The 24,576-nt window shown below is 47.3% G+C and overlaps 2 protein-coding genes across 10 annotated transcripts in view; both read right to left on the reverse strand.

Annotated features, from left to right (window-relative positions):
* Positions 1-24,576, reverse strand: part of LOC138578543 (immunoglobulin kappa light chain-like) — a 491,642-nt gene that overhangs the window by 144,368 nt on the left and 322,698 nt on the right. The window lies entirely within an intron of this gene.
* The window catches only part of LOC138578512 (uncharacterized), a 61,657-nt gene that overhangs the window by 14,390 nt on the left and 22,691 nt on the right, over positions 1-24,576 (reverse strand). The window contains exon 2 of one of the 4 annotated variants that reach the window (XM_069649712.1): positions 418-4,593. The exons of the other annotated variants lie outside the window; for them this stretch is intronic. Coding sequence (XP_069505813.1) covers positions 1,533-2,651 — 1,119 coding nt within the window. The 5' untranslated portion in view covers positions 2,652-4,593 and the 3' untranslated portion in view covers positions 418-1,532. Of the gene's footprint in view, positions 1-417; positions 4,594-24,576 lie in introns of those variants that run through there. 4 annotated transcript variants of the gene reach the window in all.

The following is a 24,576-nucleotide window of genomic DNA, read 5'->3' on the forward strand; positions in this document are numbered from 1 at the left end:
TTTAAACCAACGGAGAGTATGGCGAGTACAGTGTTGGGACAGCTTTTAACAAGCATAATGCTCGCCTCCAGTCTTGTCATAGAATAAAGATTACCCCTGCTAGCTGCGCAGGGAGTATTAATTCTATTAAAGACTAGGAGGCGAGCATTAAATTCCCACCCGAGAGATGTATTGTGCATATTATTGAATGATCGTATGTGGTAATAATATGAGGCTTGCAGCAATACATGGACACCTCCCTGATTTTCTGCTTTCTATTATTTCTAGGAGAGGAGCAGAAGAACAATTGAAGTGAGAGACTAGTAGAAGTCGTTGCCTGAGTAGAAGGAGTGCGACATTCGTTTGGAGTGGTTCAAGTTATTGCCGGTTGCAGGACTAAGTGTGGAGTTTTCACTGTGACTTTCAGAGCGAGTAAAAGAGAGGAGGAGCTCAGGGACAGGATATGGTCATAGCTGAGCAGGAGTATGATGGACTACAGAGACTATGGGGATTGTAGTTCAAGGAGGAAAAAGTCTGTTCAGACTGTTTTCAGTGTTTTGTTATAGTTTTGAGTTTGTTGAAACTGCTGTGAAGAGTAGTAAATTAAAGAAGTTGAAGCATAATGCTCGCCTCCTAGTCTTTAATAGAATTAATACTCCCTGCGCAGCTAGCAGGGGTAATCTTTATTGTCGTCCACCAATCGGAAAGGTTTTCATCTTCTTGGTGAATTTACAAGTGACACAATTGCCGCATGGATGATGACCCTGTAGGGGACGGAGTGTGCGAGAGCTGCCGTCCATTGAGTCATGTTGATAGAGGGAGTGAACCAGGTGTTCTTTTATATTTTTCGCACGTTTGTAAGCGAACCTCGGGGGCTACTCACCTGTTAGGTTCAGGCGTGCGATATGCCAATGTTCATTGACAATTTTCTTTAATTGTGCAGTGTGTGTGCCAAAGGTTACCACACATGTCATGCAATTCTCAATGGGCGGGGAATCTTCCTGCTCCGGATGGATGAGGTTGTCTCGATTAGAATTACGTGCCCGTTTCCTGGCCTGTGCAAGTTGTCTTTTAGGATAGCCTCTAGCTTGTAAGTGCGTAGAGAGGGCTGCTGAGTGTTGTTTATAGTCCACCACCGAGGTACAATTCCTCCGAATCCGGAGGAATTGCCCATAAGGCAGATTGTCCTTAGTGTGGGCTGGGTGGTTGCTAGTATAATGCAGGAGAGTATTCCTGTCTGTAGGTTTACGGTAGAGGTCACATTGTAGGGAGCCCTCTTTATGTCTGATTATTAAATCCAAGAAATTAATCTCAGCATTGCTGTGGTCCATGGTAAATTGTATATCCCGATTGCAGGTATTGAGCCATGTCCAAAATGTTTTGAGCTCGATTTCGGTACCAGTCCAAGTACAAATCACATCATCAATATATCAGTGCCAATTACTAATCTGAGTCTGCCACAGGTTAAGGTCCGAGGAGATATAATCATTCTCAAATTTGGCCATATACAGTGTTGCCAGACTAGGGGCAAATGCCGCACCCATAGCAGTTCCTTAAGTCTGTAGATATATTACATTGTCGAAGGTGAAGAAGTTTTTGCATAATGCAATCTCCATAAGTTCCAGTACAAAGTTAATCAGGGTCTTGTGGGGGTTTGGATCAGCAGATATCCATTCCCGAACACATTTGATAGCTTCAGCTTGGGGGATGTTAGTGTATAAGGACTTGATGTCCATTGTCACCAGAAACTGAGCTAAAGGGTCAAACGGTAAGCCCTCAAAAATTGAGATGGTGTGTGTTGTGTCCTTTAGGTATGTGTGTGTTTGTATACTGATAGGCTGTAGAAAGTGATCTACAAACTTGCAGAGGGGCTCCAGACTGGAGCCACAGCCGGAAACAATCGGGCGACCAGGAGGATTAAGGGGGTCTTTATGTATTTTTGGTAGGGCATAAAAACAAGGTGTTCTCCCTGATGGTCTGCTCAGGAAGGCTGTCTCCTTTTCTGAGATCCAGTCTCTTTCTTGTGCGTAGGCAACGGCATCGCTAATTTCCTGACAGAGGTCCTTTGTAGGGTCTTTGCGAAGAATGCTGTAGCTCTCCCTGTCGTTGAGTAACAGGAGTACCATGGCTTTGCATTGTTTCTTGCTCATAATTACTACGCCCCCTCCCTTATCCGATGGTTTAATGACAATACCTTTGTTATTCTGTAGTGATGTCAAAGCTTGTCTTTCTGTTACGGAGAGGTTATGCCTAGTTCTCATGGTTCTGGGTTTCAGTCGAGCCAGGTCCTCTAGGACGCATCTTTCAAAGGTCAGAAGGTCATGGGGGACTTGACTGTCAGATGGGGTGAAGGTTGAGGGCAGGTGAAGGCCAGTGTCATCCTCATCATCCTCTACACCCAAATCATGTTCCTGAAAGAAGGTTCTCAGTCTCACTTTGCAGAGAAAAGTGCGTATCTCCATTTCTGAATCATACCAATCTGTTGGAGATGTTGGTACGAAGGATAAACCTTTAGACAGTACAGATAATTCAGATTCAGAGAGATGGATCTGAGCTAGATTAAAGACAGGAGTAGTTTGAACATTAGCTAGGGGATTCAATACTTCTGTCGGCGCCGGCGTTGGTTTGCCCTGCCTCCCCGGGCGGGGAAACCCCATTGTTATTGCACCCATTGCGGGTTGCCAAAGCCCCCAACTAAAAAAGGAAAGAAGGGAGGTGGGGGTTGCGGGGGATATGCAAAATTTGCCTGTTTTCGGCCCTGTTGTGACCTGGACTGGTCGTCAGAGGAAGATCCACTACTTGAACCTGAGAAGGTGATGCCTCTACGGCGGTTTCTCTGGAACACTCTTCCTCTACACATCTGCCTCACTGAAAACTACCTCTGATTAATGCTAAGTATATGAACTATATGCCCAGGCAGATTTGTCTGCTTTTGTGGCATCTTCAACCTATTTGTCTCCATATACCTGACGGTGCCAACTGTGTTTGCAGTGGCCTGGTCCATAGACACTACATACACCCATCATGACCCTGACGTCCCCCAAGCACCACTAGCTGATTTACAGCACCCTCACATGTAATGTCACAGAATTCATGAAAGACTGCACCAGGCAAACGGACAGAAAATGGGTTCATCACAACAATAGTAGTAGAAGCACGGCGGCTGGGATAGAACCAACACCACCCCACAATCGATCCTTAGCGCACATTGAAGAATCTGGCCTCCTGTGGCGATTAGGCTATTGTTGCTTCTAACTGTTTCTATCACAGCTGAAAGAGTCAACAGAAGAAGTAAATTACCTGAGCGGGCGCTCTAACATCAAAGTGTGTCAAATTGACAGCAATGGTATAGTATAATGCACCACTCCACTGCTGCAGGCATGACTAACCACACACATCAGTATACAGCAAGTACTACGATAAACATTTGGTTGTGCTGTTCACATAAACTCTCCGTCTACCAACACCCGACAATGCCTCAACACCTCTTGACCGCAGAATGCTGCGTAGTCATATGATCATTTCAGGCATGCTGAACACATAGCAAGTCAGTAGCACTGACACCACCCCTATCCTTCTCGGCACTCATTCAAATGTCTGTAAATACATGGGTTGTTTTTCCACCAGAGCCTGACCAGCCCTGCTAAGCTTTTTTCAGTCAATTGTACACAAGCATCAAACCTCTAAACCTAGCTTCCCAGGAAGCTTTCTGTTCCTTCTGAAAAAAGACATGATTAGATGGGTGCATCTGGTAGAGTCTCGCACCCTCATAATGGTCCTCTTCATCATACACCACTTGCATTTAATGTCAACATAGTCCATGCTAGAGTCACTGCCAACAAAAATACAATTCTCATAATGTTCATAAATTGCGTACTGCATGCACTCATTGCTGCAAGCATTTGTGTTGAGACTCTTTTTTGGGTGTTTGGGTCCGAAACTGCTGGGGTTGCTCCCTCAGATCCTGGCACACTGTTAGGCTGGCGGGACAACTCCACATCTGCTCTAATTCTCTGGTTACTGGCTGGTCCAACACTATGGGGAGTATCCCCTCAACCTCAGAATGATGCTCTTGTAAACACGTTTCTCTGATAAAAATGTGTTGCCATGGAAAGGTCGGAACAAGCCGCATATGAGATTGGTGCCTCATGTCTTAAGGCAAACTAAGTAAATAGTTATGTGTTCACCAGACATAAACATGCAGTATAAGCAAGGGGTGGGAAGGGAGGTTAAAGTCCAGTAGATAGAAAAGTTGCAGTGATTTCAGCATCTTTAAATTGACACAGAAATTTGACAACATGCTAGAAATGGAGCCCCATCCGGCTTTCATTACCAAGCCACTTGTGCAATCACATGCTCACAGCCCCACTGAAGAACTGAAGCATATATCTTTCCCTACTACTACACGTACTTTGGAGACCACCTGCAACTTAACAAGGAGGCAAATCTAGGTGTTTGTGCTTTCCTTACCTGATCCAACTGGTGCTGCACTGCGTGTAGTATCTATGGCTCTGTTATTCTGTGGCTGACATCTTTTCAAAATTAAGTCCAACTATATGCAACTGCTTCGGCGACTGCTCCTTGTTCCCTCTAGTCTATAACTAGAACCTCTCTCTAAAATGAAAGACATACTTTAGGACCAAAAACAGTCTAAATAGGGTTCATATTTTGTGTTGTGTAGTATGTTACTGGCCAAGCATAAGAAGCTACTGGTGCACTATTACTGAGCACCTTTTTGGGTTACCTTGCTAACAAGCAATTCACAAACACCCCACATATTACTTTACATACACTCTTGGCAAAGGAGCTAAGAAAAAACTACACAAAATGGGGACATGCAATCTGTGCAAAATGATAAGAATGTACGGTGATGAAGCTGGCAGACAGTCTGTTGCTAGGGTGGGTTTTGAGGAAATTATTTTACACGGAGGCCCATGTGTACCATGCCCTCACAATTGTATGCTTATATCACTATCCCAGCCATATGGCATGATAAATAGGTACACCAATGAGCCAACAATGTTCGTCTGCCACTCACCCCAACTTTAGAGGGCTTTCTTAGTGTACACAGGGTATGGGGCTGTGTGCATGCACCCTTTTACAAAAATCCAGTTATCACTTTTCTAAAATCCCAGAGGGTGGGCAGCCCTGCCCCCAACCAAGCCCGCTGCCCCGCATACACTGTGCAGGGGGAAATGGCAGCAGGGTCCATTACTGGACCACTGATCTAAAAAGTATTTGAATTGGACATGAGGGGACAGGGAGTGGAGCAGCTGTAGCAAAAATGGAAAGAAAATAAAAAGGCGGGGAAGGTCTGGAAAGGAGGCTGGGGTAGGTGGCATGGTGGTAGAGGAGGTCCTTTGGGCACTGAACCAGCACTGGCAGTGCCAACACTTTAAGCTTTTGTGTAGACATGGGAAAGGTATATGCCAGCCATTGCTGTAATGGTACTACTAACTGAACATTAATGGTAGCAGCTGAAAAATGGTGCACCTGCCTAGCAAATGCCTACTTATTACTTATACACAAGCCTAAACTCTTGGCTTTGCCAACGCTTGGCTCTAACACAAGTTCAGTGAAGGTCAAGCATATTGCTTATAATCAGACGGCAGAAGGCATACTGTTGCATGGATAAGACATTTTTTATTAAACCACCAGTAGTGCATTTTCAGCACCAATTTAACCATTAGCTCTGAGACTGCTTTGAAAAAACCCTGGCAGGCTTGATAAGTGTAGCTCAGAAAGTGTGTTTTGGGCAGTGAGGAGCAGCGTCAGGTGCCTTGGCCCACGTTTGAACTATTATGCTACAACATTTGGTGCTATGGGCTTAGAAAATCCAAGATGGCTGAAAAGCCCACATTTGCGCTAGAATCCAGGGAAACCATGCAGTTTTGGCGCACACCAAAATGGTCGCCTGACCTGCCACCCACCATTGCGAGCGTGATGGGCCAGAAGCGCCATGAGTGAAAGCAGTGCAAAGGAATATGGTGCTGTTCAAAATCTGTTTTAATTGATGTCAGAAATTGCTAAAATCATGGCCACAAAATTACTCTACTGCAGAATCTATAGCAATACACTGTTAGTAAATACTATCAAGTAAAATCCCTTTTTTTTTAAATGTATTAATTCAAGACAGCTCCCAAAAAGGGGTGCAGTACCGGCGCTCGACACTAACCGGCGCTAGCGGTCTAAACTCTGACAAGAGGCCTGTCTTTCAGGAGCTGACAAGGAACCTGAGTTAGCTGGAAACTTCAAAGCCTTACTGGTTAATGTGAATTCTCAACACCTACTGTTCCCAGGCCCCACATCAGAAGGCAGTCTGATCTAATTAAAAGTTCAAGAGGCCTCTGTCAATGGGAAACATTCACACCTGCCCTTACCAGCAACAGCACAAGGAGATCACAGGTTTCTGTTAACCATATGCAGAGTGGCACCCTGCTCTGCTGACCTCAGGCAACACAATAGACTCTTCGGCTGAATAGAATATGCTGATTTGAGGTGTAATTGTGAACAGTTGCTCTGGGGGAAGGAAGACATTTGATCTCTGAGTCAAGCCAAGTTCCCGGGGGTGGGAACAAGCAAATGGGTGTACTGAAGAAGATGCCAATGTAGGTTTTGTTTAATTGCTTATAAAATATTGTATTAAGCTTACATAAATGTACAATTTGGAGATTCTTTATATGAAAAATGTCCCTACAAATTGAGACTAAGTTCAACTCTGTGTGATGTTCTGAGGCCAAACCCTGGGATGTATGAATATTGTGGGTACGGTGTTTGTGCTAGAGACATGATAACTTATATTAATATGCTCAGGGAGAGGGGGCAGGTCTGTGTACATTTTGAGGAAAAACCAATATGGCAAAAGTCACTAAAAAGCGCAAAATGTTGTCGTTTCTGAACCCAAGCTCGCAGGAACATGGGGCTTGAACAGAGAACTGTATTAAATTAATCTGGGATGTGTACATATATTCTTAACAACTTGTATACCTTGGAAACATGTTTGATTATCAAAAATTGGGTTCTCAGTAAAAGCAAAGGGGCGTTTCTTCAATAGATTGCACTCACAACTCTGTTCTCCAGTGACAGCACAGAAAATCCTTGAACCTATTAGGATCCTCAAAGGGTTGGGCATAGAAAGTCAGCCTTCCCACCCACTTTCAAAAGACATAAAAAGAGCCACTGAGACCCAGGTGGGGAATTCACTTTCCAATTCAAACTGATTTCTTGCGAAGCGCTTTGCCAGAAGACTCCAGAACCAGAACTTAGAATCCAGACTTCAAATCCAGAAGACTTCAGAACCAGAACTTAGAATCCAGACTTCAGAACTTGTAGCAGAGAGGCCTAGTCCACAAGCTGAATCCTTCAGAGGCATCAGAATCCAGCAACCTAACCAAACTATTCAACAGCCGGGCGAGCTGTTTGATTCTGGCCTAGAACCCTGTGCCAGAACCCAGAAAGCAGAGCTGTATCCAGACCGCCGTGCAGTGCCGATAGAAGACCAGACCCAGACCAGACTGCTGTGCAGTGCCAGAACATTTGCCAAAACCAGAGACCCAGACCAGATCGCTGTGAGCAGAACCGGTACCAGAGACCGTCCGTAGCGAGTGAAGCCCAAACATGACCAGATCTTGATGGCCTATTCCAAAATTTGGAATGAGTATCCAGCTGTGCAAACCAATCTCTTAGTTTAAAAATAATCTAATTGAAACCATTTCCACCTATTTAGAACTGCATCATACAAATCGTGTGTTCATTCTGTGATTTCAAACCTGTGAAAGTGTCATTTGCCATTCTGAATCATTATTTCATTTTTGAAAATCGACCTCCACAAAATCGTCCGTATCTTTTGAACCGCGTGTGCTAGGAACTGGATTTAACTTTCATTTTAAAGCTAAGATCCTCAGCTTTCCAACAAGCCCTAAACTTTCTACTCCTTGTAGTTTTTCCATTATCGCGCTTTGCATACTCGAAAAAAGTGCCGCGAATTACAATTTGAATCAGATTTCTCAATCTGTCAAAATTGCTGTCTTTTGCTTGCAACTGCGGAAATCCTTTTTCAATCTGATAATTCATCATGAATCATTGCTAGTGTATCTATCTCCTATAGGGAATTAAAATCATTTTTAGCATATTTTCACTTCTTTGCAAATCCCATTTAAAGTATTCTTGCCTGTGTTTTAAAATCATCCCTGTTGTTCTAAGCTTGCTAGGTGGGAACTGAATTGGTATTGCATTTGATTGTGTTCCTGAAAATTGTGTGCTTCTCTTCCATCTCCTTATATTGCATAGGGGGGGAGTGAATTGTCAAAAGAAAAAGTGATCATATTATCTCTTGTGGAAACCATCTCAGTTATTTCTGTGCTGCATTCTTTTCCATCATTGCATTTCCTTGAACCCATAAAAGTATTCTCAGCTACCTTATCCTTTCTCTACCAACTCCTAAGTAATTCAAAAAGTGTGCTAGTGTAATATTATCCATTGTTGATCACTGTCATATTCATAAGTGTGCTGTCAAATATTAATTTATTTATAAAAGTGTGATATATATATATTGTTTAATTTGTAAAATAAATCTTTTAATTTGCAAAACAAACCTACTTCTTGGCTCAGTGAGGTCAGGGGGTTTCAAAGAGAGGGGCGTTATACAAGGGTTTATCATCCAGATTCATGAACATGTCATAAAAATAAATAATTAAGGGCTTCCCTTGGGCATCCCATACTAGGCACTGACTTAGTTGGAGTACTGAATTGAAGTCACTTTACATAGGTGGGGCTCAAGCCGGGACGTCTGGATTAGAATTACCACTTGTGCAGCTTAATACAGTGTGCTAACTGACAGGATACATAAATCCTGTGGATCACCATGCTGTGTTACACTGTAAAATCACCCCTCAAAAGAAGGACGCTCTAAGGAGACGGTCTGTTTTGCAAAATAAAATACAAACTTCTGTAAGTCAGGAAGGAAATCAGTTTCCAGAATGACGACATTGGTAGATATGAAGATAGCTAGAGAGCACCCCTTACATAAACTGTTTGTGAGAGGTGAATGGTCTGAACAGGACCAGAATGTGTGGCTGCAGGCGATCACACAACAGGTCAATGCGACTGGGTTAGACAGTTGAAAAGATCAGGGTCCCTTACACGTGGCCCTGAGCGAACTATACATGGCCCCTAAGGCCAAAGATGAGCACAACAAGATTGTTAGGATAGTGGCATATTTGTATTTGTATATGGGAGCCATACAGGACAAATGTGCTGAAGGCCAAGATCTGGCAAATAGGCAACAGATGGCATTAGAGAAGGCCCGATCTAACCTGGTCTCTTCTGAGCAGAGGCTGCACAGGAGCCAGGAGTCAGAAAATGAGAGTAGATAGTGGCCCTCATTACGACCCTGGCAGTAAGTGAAAAACGATGCCGGTAAAGGATTACCGGCATCGCTTACCGCTAGGTCCGATTATGACCCGAGAAAGTGCAATCAGCGGCACCGTAATTAACGGTGCCGTTAACAGCACCAAGGGCGCGGGCACGCGACCCCCCATGCCGTAAATACCGCCATGGCGCAAAGTGGGGAATATCACGAGTCAAGCGGACATGCTCTTAACGCCCTTGCGAAGGCCGTAAAGTACCTTACCGCCATGGTGCTAATACCGCCATCGCGGACCAACCTTAAATGGCCATGTGCAGTGCTCCCAGCTGCCACAGGTGCACACAATCAGCACAGGTGGAGTCAATACAGACTGACCAAGTACAAAAAGAGCACACCCCACCCCTTCCCACACCCAGTCACATTCCACAATGATTCCAATACGACTAGCAATGTTAGGGCTGGAGGACCTGATTGCAATGCAAGTGCTACAACAACAACAACAACAACAACAACAACAACAACAGGCAGCACAGAGGAGACGCAGGAGGAGAAGGAGGAGGGCAAGGCAGGGCCAGCAAGCCCCACCAGCACAGCCAGTGCAACCAAGCAGGCAGCCCCCAATCCCACACATCCGAGCCAGTCCATTCAACCTCACCCTGAGCAGATCCACACCTTGTACTGTTTGGACCGGGACACCATCACCACCATTGTGGACATGATACACGACAACATCGTCAGCATGATTGAAACACCCACCGCCATCCCCCCCTACTGAAGGTAGTGTGCGTGCTCCACTTCCTGGCCACAGGCACCTACCAGCACACAGTGGGGCACTTGCATGGCATTTCACAACCATTATTCTCACGTACGCTGATCCAAGTGCTCGATGCCCTCCTCAAGCACACAGACGACCACATATCCTTACCACGGTCTGCCCAGGAGATCGCAAACACCAAAGTGGGTTTCCATGCACTGGCCAGCATACCTGGTTGCATTGGTGCCATTGACTGCACCCATGTAGAATTGGTGGTCCCACATGCCACTGAGGTAGTGTACCACACACGTAAACTATTCCACTCAATCAACGTGCAAATGGTATGTGACTCCAACAGGATCACCACACATTGTTGTGCCCGATTCCCCGGATCAACCCATGATTCAATGGTCCTGCGGAACTCCACTATACCACGCTACATGGAGCGACATGCAGGGCCAAGATCCTCGCTACTCGGTGAGTCACATGTCATGTGCATGGAAATGTGAAGTGGGTAGGTGATTGACGTACCAATGCATACTATACCTGGCTGAAAGGGGGGGGGATACATGCCTTACCTGGCCGAAAGGGGGGGAGAGAAGCATGCCTTACCTGGCCGAAAGGGGGGGTGCATGCCTTACCTGGCTGAAAGGGGGGGGAGTGATGCATGCCTTACCTGGCTGCGAGTACCAGAGCCAATGGAGCCAGCACATACCCTAAGGCAGGCCAAACTTCAGCCGACACCTGAACACATAATGCCCGATGTAAGCAGCCCAACCATGTGATTGAAGGTGTCTCCCAACCATGACACAACCATCTGCAAGTGCACTGCATTGAATCAGACCCCATCCACCTCAACGAAATTCACCTACATCCAGTGACTCCAGCCAATACACGGCATCAAACACCATCAACTGAAAGGGCAGTCCCCAATAACTGCGCACAAAGGAGGCACATGACGGACATCAACATCAATACACCACTACACAGACACCGAGGACCATCAAAATAGCATAACGACATTTGAAGTCCCCAGTGAGGTCAACATGAGGCTGACAGCAATGTTGCCATGATGAGAGCATTGATATCACTGGACACCTGCCAGGTCACCAAAAGAAACGCTATGGACTGACACAGTGGATGGGCACACACAAGGCACTGAACCCCCCTGCATTCACTGGCTGATGGCATGCAAAACAGTCCATGAGAGGAATACACATATACCGGTCTCATAGTGTGACTCAAATAGTGCATGTAAATGTAGTACACAGTGAGAGATGAATGCATGCCATGTAGCCAAGTCATTAATGGAATTTGATGACATGACTGACACATACATTGTTGCCCACATACAGGTGATGCAGGCTATCCCTTGAAGAGGTGGCTCCTTACCCCAGTCCGGAACCCACAGAACCAGCACGAGGAGGACTTTAATCGTGCACATACACAAACCCGTGTGGTGATTGAGCAGACATTTGGCCTATTGAAGGCACGGTTTCGCTGCCTCAGCAGGTCTGGTGGGTCACTCCAATACCGCCATGAGAAGGTGGCAAAGATGGTCATGGCATGTGTAATGGTACATAATATCTGCATCAGACGAAATGTGCCCCTGCCCCCTGACGCTGAACTGCAACCACCTGACAATGAGGATGAGGAGGGTGCAGATGGGGCCGCACCTCATGGAGGAGGCGATGCACAGGAGGGACGTGACATGCGTCAAAATATCATCAACCAATGCTTCTAGCACACACGGCTGGTGTGTGTCACATGGAGACGACACTTGGGGCACTGTGTGTGTCTGGGACATGCACACTGTGGACTGTACACCAATAAAGCACACATACGCAATGAGCAATGTTCACACATTTGATTTGTGCAAAAGGGAAAAGTGTATTGTAAATGTGAATTGGTTTAACACACCCACTCCCGCCTCCCCCCTGAACTCCCCAACACACCCACTCCCCCCTCCCCCCTAAACTCCCCAACACAAACACCCCCCCCCCTGAACTCCTCAACACACCCACCTCCCCCCTGAACTCCCCAACACACCCTGTGATGAAGTGGCTAATGTTGGATTTTTCCACTGGCCGGCCACTATTGGCAGCCCCCTCTCCCGACCCCTGGGGCACCCCTGCTTGTGCTCCGCAGGTTCCTGCCCGATCGGCGGACGGGGCTGCTTGGGGTTGAACTGGCAGCGGAGGAGGTACCTGCCTGCTCATTGGAACGCATGTCCCTAATTGACTGAACTAGCTCAGAGAGCATGTGCCGCACCGCGGCAAGTTCAGCACAGATGTCCTTTGTGGAGGACTGTATTGCAGCCTTCACGGTCTCTGCGCATTGCTCCATTGCTGCCCTTGCACCCCCACATTCTGCCACATGCTCAGTCAGGAGTGAGGAGAGTTGGTGCTGCCGTGTGATAATCTCCTCCAACGACTGTTGATTTTTCTGGGCCATGGATATTGCCAGTGGTGTTTCCATTGGGCTGCTCACCTCCTGCACATCTTGCAGTGAGCATGGAGAGCATGGCCAAGACTCATCATCTGATTGCCCCTGTGTGGCATCTTCATGCTGGCTGCTTTGGGACAGGTAGGGGGAATGAGGGTGGGCAGTGGGGGGTCCTACAACGATCTCCTCATCATTCCCCGCATCACTGTCAGAGTAAGCTGCGATGGCAGCAATTTCCCCGATTGTGCTGCTTCCTGCAGACACAGTCCCTTCTGTGGCCACCAGTTGGTGGATGTCTGCTGCTGCTGCTGGTACTGTGCTGCTTGCTGTGGTGCCTGTCCGTGCCCTGTCCTGTGTTTCTCCCACAGATTTTGGCTGCTGTGGGTGTTTAGTCTGTACAGCAGAGGTGGAGGGTTGGTGTGCTGGCACTGCGGTCCTGGCCTTCTTGGCAGGTGTGGTGGCAGTAGTGTCTTCCTCGTCGATGTCGGAATGGGAGCTTGTGGTGGAGCAAAGGAGGGAAAGTGTTATTGATGGGTCTGCGGACATTGAGCGGGCATTGTGATGACTGCCATCATTTTGATTACTAGATGCTGCACATTGGAGGCAGGGACATACAGGTTGTCTCCCTTTTGTGTGGAAGTAGCATGGAGGTATGTGGGTGCCTACAGTTAGGGTGTGCATACTGTATGTGTACAGGGTGGAGGTCAGAAATGGCTGTAGGCAGTCTTCTGCTGATGTGTCGCATTAACACTATTAGGCAACATTGTGCTTCACATGAATATGGACTTCAGTGACTTTTGCATGGCTTGATTTGAGGCACCTACCTGCATCGCCTGATCTCGGGGCTCCTCTCTCCATTTCTCCTACCCCCTCGATGCTCTCGATGACGATTGTAGTGGCACAGATTTCCTCCCAGGGCTCCAATTTTATTGGGGACTCTGATCCTCCGCCGGTTGCCATGCCCATGTTCCTGTTGGCAGACAAGATGCTCCTAACGTGGAGCCGGAGATAATCCCACCACTTACGGCACTGATTCGCGTTGCGGGGTGCTGTCCCAACTGCACTGACCCGCTGTGCAACTAGGGCCCATATGGCCTTCTTCTGTGCGATAGCCGGTCTGGTCATTTGGGTGGAAAAGACTACAGCGGCATTTTCCTGGAGGGTCTCCGCCAACATGTTCAGCTCTTCCCTGCTGAAACGGTCCTGCCGCTGGCGGTCACAACTTTTCTTGACAACTTTAGGCATTTTCTCGAAGGGTAGATGTAGCTGATGTTTTGTGCCGGTTCTCAGGGTCAGATGTCCACTGGTTGCGGAGGATGGAAATGGATTGTGTTTTTTAAGATGGCCGCCGTGCTCTTTCCCGTTCCGCCGCGATGGAGCAACAGCTGGACTTCAATAGGGCATGCGCAGAGAAGGTAGTCACCCTGTAAAGCCACCTAGATAGGGAGAAGGCAGAGCGCAACAAACTGATTCTGAAAGACCTGGATACCCAGACAGAATTTGAGGAGGAGCACCAGAAAGCTGGTGCCTTTCAAAGGCAGAGGGATGACCTGGCGGCACAGATGCAGGCTCTTAGTCAGGAAAGGGACACCTTAGGCCAGGAAGTCTGCCACTTAAAAAGAAAAATGGAAGAAAATCACCTGGCCCTCCAGAGACTGGGTTACCTCCAAAAGAGCATCAGAACTTGTTAGAACACACCAGGAGGGTGGAAGATGCTCTGGCAAGAAAGGAACAGGCCAGTAGGGATGGGACTCAGGAGGTAACCCTCCTGCAGCAAAGACTGGCCCAGTACTCCAGGACCAACCAGGAAGCACAGAGAGAGAAAGAGGCTCTCTGCCAGGACAATGATAGGCTCCAGCAACAGGTAGCCATGCAGGAGAGACTGATAGAGTCTACTAAGGCCTTGACTGAGGAACTGAAAGCACAGGCTCTTGCATTGCAACAGGGAGCAGGGGCTGATAGAGCTGAGGTTCGCTGGGAAAGGAAAACACCTGCGCATAACCTCAGGAGCCCTATTACCAGAAGCCTTCATCTCTCCCAGTCCCTGGACTCTGCCACCCCCATGTCCCCTGGCGCACATGAGCACAGGGCCACAGGGATGGCAGATTACTATCCAACCAAAAGTATGGGGCTCATAGGCCAGTACCACCCAGGAATGGAAGGGCGGGCATCCGGGTATGGGCACCTAAGTACAGTGCAATTTAGCGGGGAACCCCAGGAGAGTAGGCCCACTAAGGGCATCCTGAAAACCTCTGCCCAGTTAGGTCAGAGGGGGGGGTACCCATCAAATCGCGGCAGCAAGGAGGGATCTGAAGACTCCTCTGAGCATCCCAGGACACAGGAGACCAGGACCCCACATTCTGCCAGCCATTCCCAGGCTCGCAGAACCCGGAAAAACCTGGAAGATCAGATGGGCACCTCTGGGAGCAGTGCTTCTGAGTCAGAGGATGAATGGACCAGGGTTACCCGAACTAAAAAGGCCAATAAGGCAAAAAGGGCCTTGCTTAAGGACCCCTTAAAACAGATTAAGGCAATACGGAGTGCCATCACCCCTAATCACAAGAACACCAAGTATTCTGTTTGGGAACACTTAGAGCTTTACGAGCAAATGATGGAGACTTTCCATTTGAAGGACAGCAGTAGCTGCATTCAGTATGTCAAATGGACATTCTCCCCAGAATACTCCAGTTTCTTTGCGGGGCTGCAGAACCAAAACCATTCAAGATGGTCCACATATAGGGCGACCATCTTGAAACATTTTTCTGTTCACAGAAATCCCCAAGAGGCTCGCAAGGCAGCCTACAATTTGCAATGTGGGGAGGATCAGGCCCCACAAGAATTTGTGCAGGAATTGAAGCGTGCCTTTGCGCAGACTACCAAAAGGGTGCGCACGGACAGTAAAGAGTTTGTAAATACGTTTTTCCATGCCTTACCCAAATACATAATGACCCAGCTAGTGAGAGATTTTCACGAGAAAAGGTCACTAGACTGGGTCATTGAACAGGCTACCCGGATCTATGAGGTGCAGAAGCCCACAGAAAATAAAAATAACGCCCAGAAAAGCCCCAAATCGACCAGCACCCCTGCTGCTGCCAAGGTGGCAGAGGTAAAGGTTGCCCCCACTTTAGATTTGGAGATGGGGGGGCCTGAAAACCTGCCTGCACTGAAAAATTCTCATCCCAGAAGGCCCTCGGGCCAGTCACAGACACGGAGTCAAGGAGGTAGTCCCACAAATGGGGTCCCTCGCTCCCCTGACTATGTAAGTCCCCACTACAAGGGAAACCGAGCCATCCTGGGGTATGTGTGGACTCCTCCAACCCAAGGGGGGGATCCAACCAGGCACCCAACCCAGGGAACTTCCCTCCTAACTTCCCACAGGAGGGCGGAAATTCACCAAACCTTCGGCAGAACTTTTTCCCCAGGAATCCACCCAATTTCCAGCCCCAAAATCATCTATCCTTCTTTCCCAATTCCCTGAGCCCAGACCACCTAATCCAGGAGAGGGGAGGCCAAGGGTGGAGGGGTACCCAAATCTTCCCAACCCGGGGTACTACCAGAGAATGGATAGCTACCCTTCCCGGGATCAGCCCAGGGGAGAAAATAGAACCCCGTATCAGCCTGAGTGGGTTTCACAGTTAGAGCGCCAGGTCCAAAATATGGCACGGGATCTGGGTCACAACAGAACCCTCAGATGAGCATGCTGGCGCAGAATGCCCCAAACTCTGGGTCTGGTGCTCCAGAACAATGACGGTGGCAGCACCCCGATAACCCACCGGTTCCCAGGGAGGAGGCACAAGGGGAAGGGGGGTGTAAAGCCTTGGAGGAAGCTTCCTTCCCCACTTGTAAACAGACCCTGGAAACCCAGGAACCGGAAACAAAATCTCCTACCCCTGAAAGTCTGCCACCCAAGGAGCAGAGAGGAGGTAGGAGAAACAAAGGACCCAAGCAGACCCAGTTTGTGGAGGAGGTACAGATCTTCCAATTTGAGGGAGAGGGATCCTCAGAGGATCCTGGGAAAAGGATCTTCTCCTTCAGAGATGGGGGAACTCCTCCCAAAGAAAGATGGGACCCAAGGGATTCACATCCCGACTGGGGAGATGTGGGGACTGAGCTAGCGCCGCCCATCATCTCATCCCAGAACCAACCGCATCAAAATCCCCTGGTTCAAACCCATCCTGGTGACTGCCTCCAAAAAGGGGGGGTGGCCCAGAACCGGAACCAGGGGAACCCACAATGGCTCTGATTTCCAGTTGCCAACTTTTTCTTGCAGATTCCCATTACTCTCCACAGAATTCTGGCCAAATCTCTTCTCTCGCAATGTCCAAAACTAAAACATTAGCCCGCCAGTTGTCCAAAAATGTGCATTATCTGTGCCTCCTTGAGGAGAAGGAGGGAAGATACTATGCCCCGGTACAAGTGCAGGGGCAGGGTACAATTTTGGCACTGGTGGACACTGGATCCCAAGCTACTCTTCTGTCCAGAAGGGCCTTTGATGAACTAAATGCAGGAAGGGGGAGAATTACCGTATTCCTCTCACCTCTCTTCCTGGACAACTTCAGAACCTTGACGGAAAGGAAATTTCCTTCGAGGGGACTGCAGATTTGGACATTAAAATTGGGCGACACAAGGTGAAACACCCGGTCATAGTAGTGACTCCAGAGGGCATGCCTTGTTTTCTAGGGAATGCCCTCCTGAGAAGGTTGTCACCCCTAATAGATTGCGTAAACAAGGTCCTCTGGACCCAGACTAGCTGACCAATAAAATTAAAACAGAGTGTCAACCATGTTAGTTTAAACGGCACGTGCCACATGGTTGAACAAAAATCTGACCAAGTAGAATTTCACTTCCAGAACAACCAAATTCCAGACGTGACAGTAATAGCAGTAGGACAACAGACTGGTGATGGGGGGTCCTCTCTATTTCTGAAAATCAACCTTCCTTCCAGTTTAAGGTGGTATTCCACACTGGAAGGAAACACTCTGAAATTCTTTACTAATCCACAATCAGACATTCCCACTCCAATAGTCCAGAAAGATGTGAAATCAGCTCAGAGCCTGGCTGATATTCAGCACATTGGAAAGCAGTTGTTCATCCCTGTTCAGTGAAATGATGGGAAGGACTCTGTTCTCGCCCGAGTGTGTGTGAACAACGGTAAGAGCGAAGCCATGTTCCGCCAACTCCCAAAAGATCCAGCCATTCCCACATTCAATCTGATAGACAAATGGGAAATGGATCTGGAAACACCCAATTCCAAACATCTCCTGCCAAGCAGGTGTATGCTCAAAATCTCCATTGGCAACAAGCACATAGTCCATAATTGTTGGGTCGTGTGAGACGTCACTGCCGCCTTTTACTTAGGCAGTGACATTCTCAATCGCTATGCCATTAATTTGGACCTAATAAACTTCAAAGCTTGGCCCCGATTAGTGGATAATCCCATGGGCTTTGATGATCCAGAAAAAGCATTTAGGTCAGCTCAATTGCTACATTATGCAGTTGAAATTCAGATTAAAGAGGAAGTCACCATCCCAGAAAGACCCGACAATTCTCCCTGGAAGTGAAAGTTAAAAGAGGACAACAATTGAAAAACCCTGATGCTTATATTCATCTAAATGCTACTCTCCAACAGCAAGGGTTGGGGGTAAACCCAACACCATTAGTCAACATAGAACATGACACCATTCCAATAGAGGTGGATAACAGCGACTTAAAGAGTATTACTCTAGCCGCAGGCACCATTATTGGAATGGCGGTTGATGACCGACATTTTTCCATTGATTTAGGAAATGAACTGTTAGGACCAATCCACAATGACTGTTTTGACAGTGACCTTGATAACAATACAACACCAGACAGGATCTATACCCGGCAGGGGGGAACTTCCTGGTGTACACTTCCTGCCCTTATGGTAAGGAAGATGTGACTTGTGACTTCAGAAGGGATGAGGTGATTTTCCAGGTCCAGGAGGGCTGCCTTTCCCACCTGAAGCCTCCAGTCCAAATCAGCACTCTGACCAGGGACTTCTCCACCCAGCTGGAGGAGGCCGCTGAGATAGCAAAACCAGAAGTCTTTCCAGGCTTCAGGCAGATGGTGGAAGAGAGAGTCAACCTAGCTGATGCCTGTGTGACTCTGGAACAGAATCAAAAGTTGAAACAAGTTTTTTTGGATTTTCAAGATCTCTTTGCGGTGGACTCATATGACTGTGGTCGCACCGACATCCACACAAAAACAATTCCCACGGACCCTGGCATGACTCCAGTGTTTGTGAAGCAATATCGCTTGCCTCTCGCATCCATGGAGTCCCTTACTGAATTAATTAAGAACCTTGAGTCCCGGGGAATAATCCGTCCAGTCCACAGCACCTTCAATAATCCGGTGCTGGGAATATTGAAGCCAAAGGGCCAGTGGAGACTCTGCTCCAACCTTAGGGAGCTCACCAAACAGGTCCATACTTCCGATGGCCTCTTCCCTACATTGACCAAGAGCTGGCCCAGATCCAGGGGTCACAGGTATTCACTGCAACAGACCTGACCAATAGATACTGGAATGTGCCTGTCAGTAGGGAGGACCAAAACAAACTGGCTTTTACCTTTGGGGGTCAGCAGTACACATGGACCCGAACTCCCTTCGGATACCTCAACTCCGGCAATTAATTCAACATTTTCCTACACAATGCCATGTCCGACCTGGGTGCAAGGGGTAATCTGGCTTATGTAGATGATGTCCTCATCAAAAGTTCATCTGTGGAGGAACACATAGCGGAGATCTGTTATGTTCTGACACAGTTAAGGGCCGCCGGAGCAAAACTTTCCTTTCAGAAAGTGTAGTGGTGTAGAACCCGTGTTAATTTCTTGGGGTATGAGATTACTTCTCAGGGTCTCTGTCCCCAGGAAAAGAAAGTGGAAGCACTTCAGAAACTGAAGGACCCCACAACTCTGCGGGAACTAAGGAGCCTCCTTGGGCTGACTAATTACAGCAGAAAGTTCATTGAGGGCTACGCAGAGACCACCAGACCCCTGATTCATCTCTTGAAGGGGGGGGTCAGGTGGGAATGGGGTCCAGAACAATCCGAGGCAGTAAGACAGCTCAAAAGAAGCCTCTCACAAGCACCCTGCCTAGCTTACCCTGTCAGAAACAAGGAGTTTTTCTTGGAGACAGGGTTCTCTAATACATGCTTGACTGCAGTATTATATCAAAAGCATGACAAGGTCAATAAAGTAATCTCCTATGCGAGCAAAACGTTATCCTCTGTGGAGGAAAAATTCAAGGATTGTGAGAAGGCACTCCTGGCCACGGTGTGGGCATTGAAGAATTACCGCCCGTTTATCCAGGGGGAACACATCATAGTGGAGACTCCGCACCAGCCTCTGCAATATCTCCAAAGTGACAGAATCCGGGCCGGAGATGTGAGTAATTCCCGAATTACTTCCTGGATTCTGTCAATGCAAGGCTTTCCTGTGGAGGTCAGATATGGCCAACACAAGAAGAGTCCCCTCGCGCAAGGTCTGGCTGACTTGCATGATTGTGCCAGAGAAAACTGTCTTGAGGACAAAAGTCTAAAGATCAAGGACAACATGGAGACATACCTTAATTCTCCACACAAAGTCTTTGAAGAAGACAAGTGTGAGGGAATGCCCATTGTATATGTGGATGGATGCTCTTACCATGTTGACAACAACGGGGAAAAGGAACTGGTGGCCCGCGTAGGGAATGCATGGGTGAATGAGTCCCCAGAGCCCTCCGCTGGGTACAAAATTGGTCCCCGAAGTAGTCAGGTGGCAGAGTTGATGGCTGTACATCAGGCCAGCCTCACTGCTGTCCAACATCAACTCCAAAACTGTTCATAATCACAGATTCAGACTATGTACAGAACGGGTTCTTGGACACCTGGTTAATTGGAAAACCCGAGGCATGTTATGTGCTTATAAAAAACCCTAGAAACATGGGAAGTTCATTCAAAACATTGATGATCTGGTCACTGTGAATGGGATGACCATCTACTGGAAGAAGATCAAGGGTCATTCCAAAGTAGACGGACCAGACAAAATTGGAAATGACTTAGCTGATCAGCTGGCCAAAACCCGGGGCCATCCAAGGGGATCTAGTAGAGATTGAGTCCCTGTTGGGGTAAATCCAGGTCACTGCTATCACTAGGTCCCAGACAAATGCTCACAATGATCTTTCAACTGCACAATGCAGTAAGGAGACCCCAGATGCTGATTTGATTATGGCTTAGAAGGGGGATCCAATAATTGGTAAGTTTTACCAACACATTGAGCAGCCTGAGAACTTTCCCCTGACGGATACCGATTACATTGGGAAAGAGGAACTTAGAGTGTTGATGAAATGTCCAAAAATGTTCCGAATCCAAGACGGTTTGTTGGTAAGGAAATCCCAAGCTGGCCATGATCAGTGGGTGGTCCCTACCTCATTCCGAAGCCTGATGTTAAGTCACACCCATGATGCGGCCACCACCGGTCATAGGGGGTTTCATACAACACTTGAGATCTTAAGAGAGGTTGCTTACTGGCCACACATGGGGCAGGACCTCGACCAATACTTTAAGGGGTGTCTTGTGTGTGCACAATTTCAGCCAACATCCCTCACACAGCGTGCGCCTCTCCAAAGAGGGGGATGACACTGCCATGGTCAGATTTGCAAGTCGACTTCATAGGCCCTGTGATTCGCTCCTCTAGGGGAAATAAGTACATGTTGACGGTGACATGCTTATTTACTAAATGGGTGTAATGTCTCCCGGCCCCAAACTGCAAGGCAGAAACAGCAGCTTCCCTGATGATCAACCACATCCTTTCCCATTTTGGTCTACCCCAAAGGATTGAGTCAGACAGCGGTAGCCATTTTACCAGCGAAGTAATGACTAAGATGTGGGAGATACATGGAGTTAAAAGGAAGCTACATATTGCTTACCGGCTAGCCTCTAGTGGTGCAGTAGAACGTTACAACCGAACCATTGTCAGCATACTAAAAAAGTTTGTGGCAGATTCTGGGCCAAGTTGGGATATCCGATTACCTCTGGTCCTAATGGCCATCAGATCTACCCCTTTATCTGCAACTAAAATGTCACCATTTGAGCTGATGACTGGGCGCAGGATGGTGCTTCCCAGCATTTGCTCTACAGGACCCAAGAGCAGACATTGATCAATGCCTCCACTACTCATGCGTATATTGCGAATTTAAGGAAACACCTCCAACATGCTTTTGCCTATGCTCAGCGGAATCTAGAAAGATCAGCCGAGAGTATGAAGACTCACTATGACCTGAAGAGTACCAGGAAAGAATACAATGTAGGAGACCGGGTCTATCTATACAATTTCCAAAGGAACCAGGCCAAACAGCGGAAATTCTTGCCTACATGGAAGGGACCTTTTGGAATTGTAGACAAGATCTCCCCAGTCGCCTACAAGATTTGCATCCCCAAAGGTAGTTTGGTGGAAGGGGAAGACAACTGGGTCCATATAAATCAGCTAAAGTGTTGCCATCCCAAGCCCACTCTGAAGCAACTGGAGGAGTCCTCTGCAATACCAGAGGGGGCAGTTCCAGATTAATACAAGTTCAACCCTAAAATATTCCACATATAGCTTATAAAATCCTATGATTCTTGAATGCAAATGTCTCCTGATGTATAAAATGTATATGTTCGCCCCACCATTAATTGTGGTGGGGAAATGTCTATGAATATGTTTCTGCCGCTTTTGCTTTGTCATCCTAGGAGAGATGAAACCATGGAGACTGACCAAGGAGGACGACCCGGGGACCGGGAGCAAAGATCCGAGGGGCCCGGGGTACTGCCCAATACTCCCATCAGGACCGGTGAGGAGAACCGATCGATCCACCCTGATGGAGGAAAAGATGCTGAACTGTGCCATCTGCGGAATCAGAAGAAGATGATGCGGACATCCCAGCGCGTGGGTCAAAACATCCTTTGCGCCCGACTCCCCCTCGACTCGAAATCAAAGTGCAGTCGGGCGGGGGGGCTTGTCAGGTGCCTTGACCCACGTTTGAACTATTATGCTACAACATTTGGTGCTGTGGGCTTAGAAAATCCAAGATGGCTGAAAAGCCCACATTTGCGCCAGAATCCAGGGAAACCGCACAGTTTTGGCGCACACCAAAATGGTCGCCTGACCTGCCACCCACCAGTGCGATTGTGATGGGCCAGAAGCACCATGAGCGAAATCAGTGCAAAGGAATATGGTGCTGTTCAAAATCTGTTTTAATTGATGTCAAAAATTGCTAAAATCATGGCCACAAAATTACTCTACTGCAGAATCTATAGCAATACACTGTTAGTAAATACTATCAAGTAAAATCCCTTTTTTTTAAATGTATTAATTCAAGACAGCTCCCAGAAAGGGGTGCAGTACCGGCGCTCCACACTAACCAGCACTAGCGGTCTAAACTCTGACAGGAGGCCTGTCTTTCAGGAGCTGACAGGGAACCTGAGTTAGCTGGAAACCTCAAAGCCTTGCTGGTTAATGAGAATTCTCAACACCTACTGTTCCCAGGCCCCACATCAGAAGGCAGTCTGATCTAATTAAAAGTTCAAGAGGCCTCTGTCAATGGGAAACATTCACACCTGCCCTTACCAGCAACAGCACAAGAAGATCACAGGATTCTGTTAACCATATGCAAAGTGGCACCCTGCTCTGCTGACCTCAGGCAACACAATAGACTCTTCGGCTGAATAGGATATGCTGATTTGAGGTGTAATTGTCAACAATTGCTCTGGGGGAAGGAAGACATTTGATCTCTGAATCAAGCCAAGTTCCCAGGGGCGGGGACAAGCAAATGGGTGTACTGAAGGAGAGGCAAATGTAGGTTTTATTTAATTGCTTATAGAATATTGTATTAAGCTTACAAAAATGTACAATTTGGAGATTCTTTATATGAAAAATGTCCCTACAAATTTAGACTAAGTTCAACTCTGTGTGATGTTCTGAGGCCGAACCCCGGGATTTATGAATATTGTGGGTACGGTGTTTGTGCTAGAGACATGATAACTTATATTAATATGCTCAGGGAGAGGGGGCAGGTCTGTGTACATTTTGAGGAAAAACCAATATGGCAAAAGTCACTAAAAAGCACAAAATGTTGTCGTTTCTGAACCCAAGCTCGCAGGAACATGGGGCTTGAACAGAGAACTGTATTAAATTAATCTGGGATGTGTACATATATTCTTAACAAATTGTATACCTTGGAAACATGTTTGATTATGAAAAATTGGGTTCTCAGTAAAAGCAAAGGGGCGTTTCTTCAATAGATTGTAAAATGTAGCAACACTCTGACTCACAACTCTGTTCTAGAGTGAGAGCACAGAAAATCCTTGAACCTATCAGGATCCTCAGAGGGTTGGGCATAGAAAGTCAGCCTTCCCATCCACTTTCAAAAGACATAAAAAGAGCCACTTAGACCCAGGTGGGGAATTCACTTTCCAATTCAAACTGATTTCTTGTGAAGCGCTTTGCCAGAAGACTCCAGAACCACAACTTAGAATCCAGACTTCAAATCTAGAAGACTCCAGAACCAGAACTTAGAATCCAGACTTCAGAACTTGTAGCAGAGAGGCCTGGTCCACAAGCTGAATCATTCAGAGGCCTCAGAATCCATCAACCTAACCAAACTATTCAACAGCCGGGCAAGCTGTTTGATTCTGACCTAGAACCCTGTGCCAGAACCCAGAAAGCAGAGCTGTATCCAGACTGCCGTGCAGTGCCGATAGAAGACCAGACCCAGACCAGACCGCTGTGCAGTGCCAGAACATTTGCCAAAACCAGAGACCCAGACCAGATTGCTGTGAGCAGAACTGGTACCAGAGACCGTCCGTGGCGAGTGAAGCCCAAACATGACCAGATCTTGACAGCCTATTCCAAAATTAGGAGTGAATATCCAGCCAGAGCTGTGCAAACCAATCTCTTAGTTTAAAAATAATCTAATTCAAACCATTTCTACCTATTTAGAACTGCATCATAAAAATTGTGTGTTCATTCTGTGATTTCAAACCTGTGAAAGT

This window comes from Ambystoma mexicanum, chromosome 1p (genome assembly GCF_040938575.1).
Source record: "Ambystoma mexicanum isolate Mex_15411 chromosome 1p, UKY_AmexF1_1, whole genome shotgun sequence".
In the NCBI taxonomy this organism is placed as follows: Eukaryota; Metazoa; Chordata; class Amphibia; order Caudata; family Ambystomatidae; genus Ambystoma; species Ambystoma mexicanum.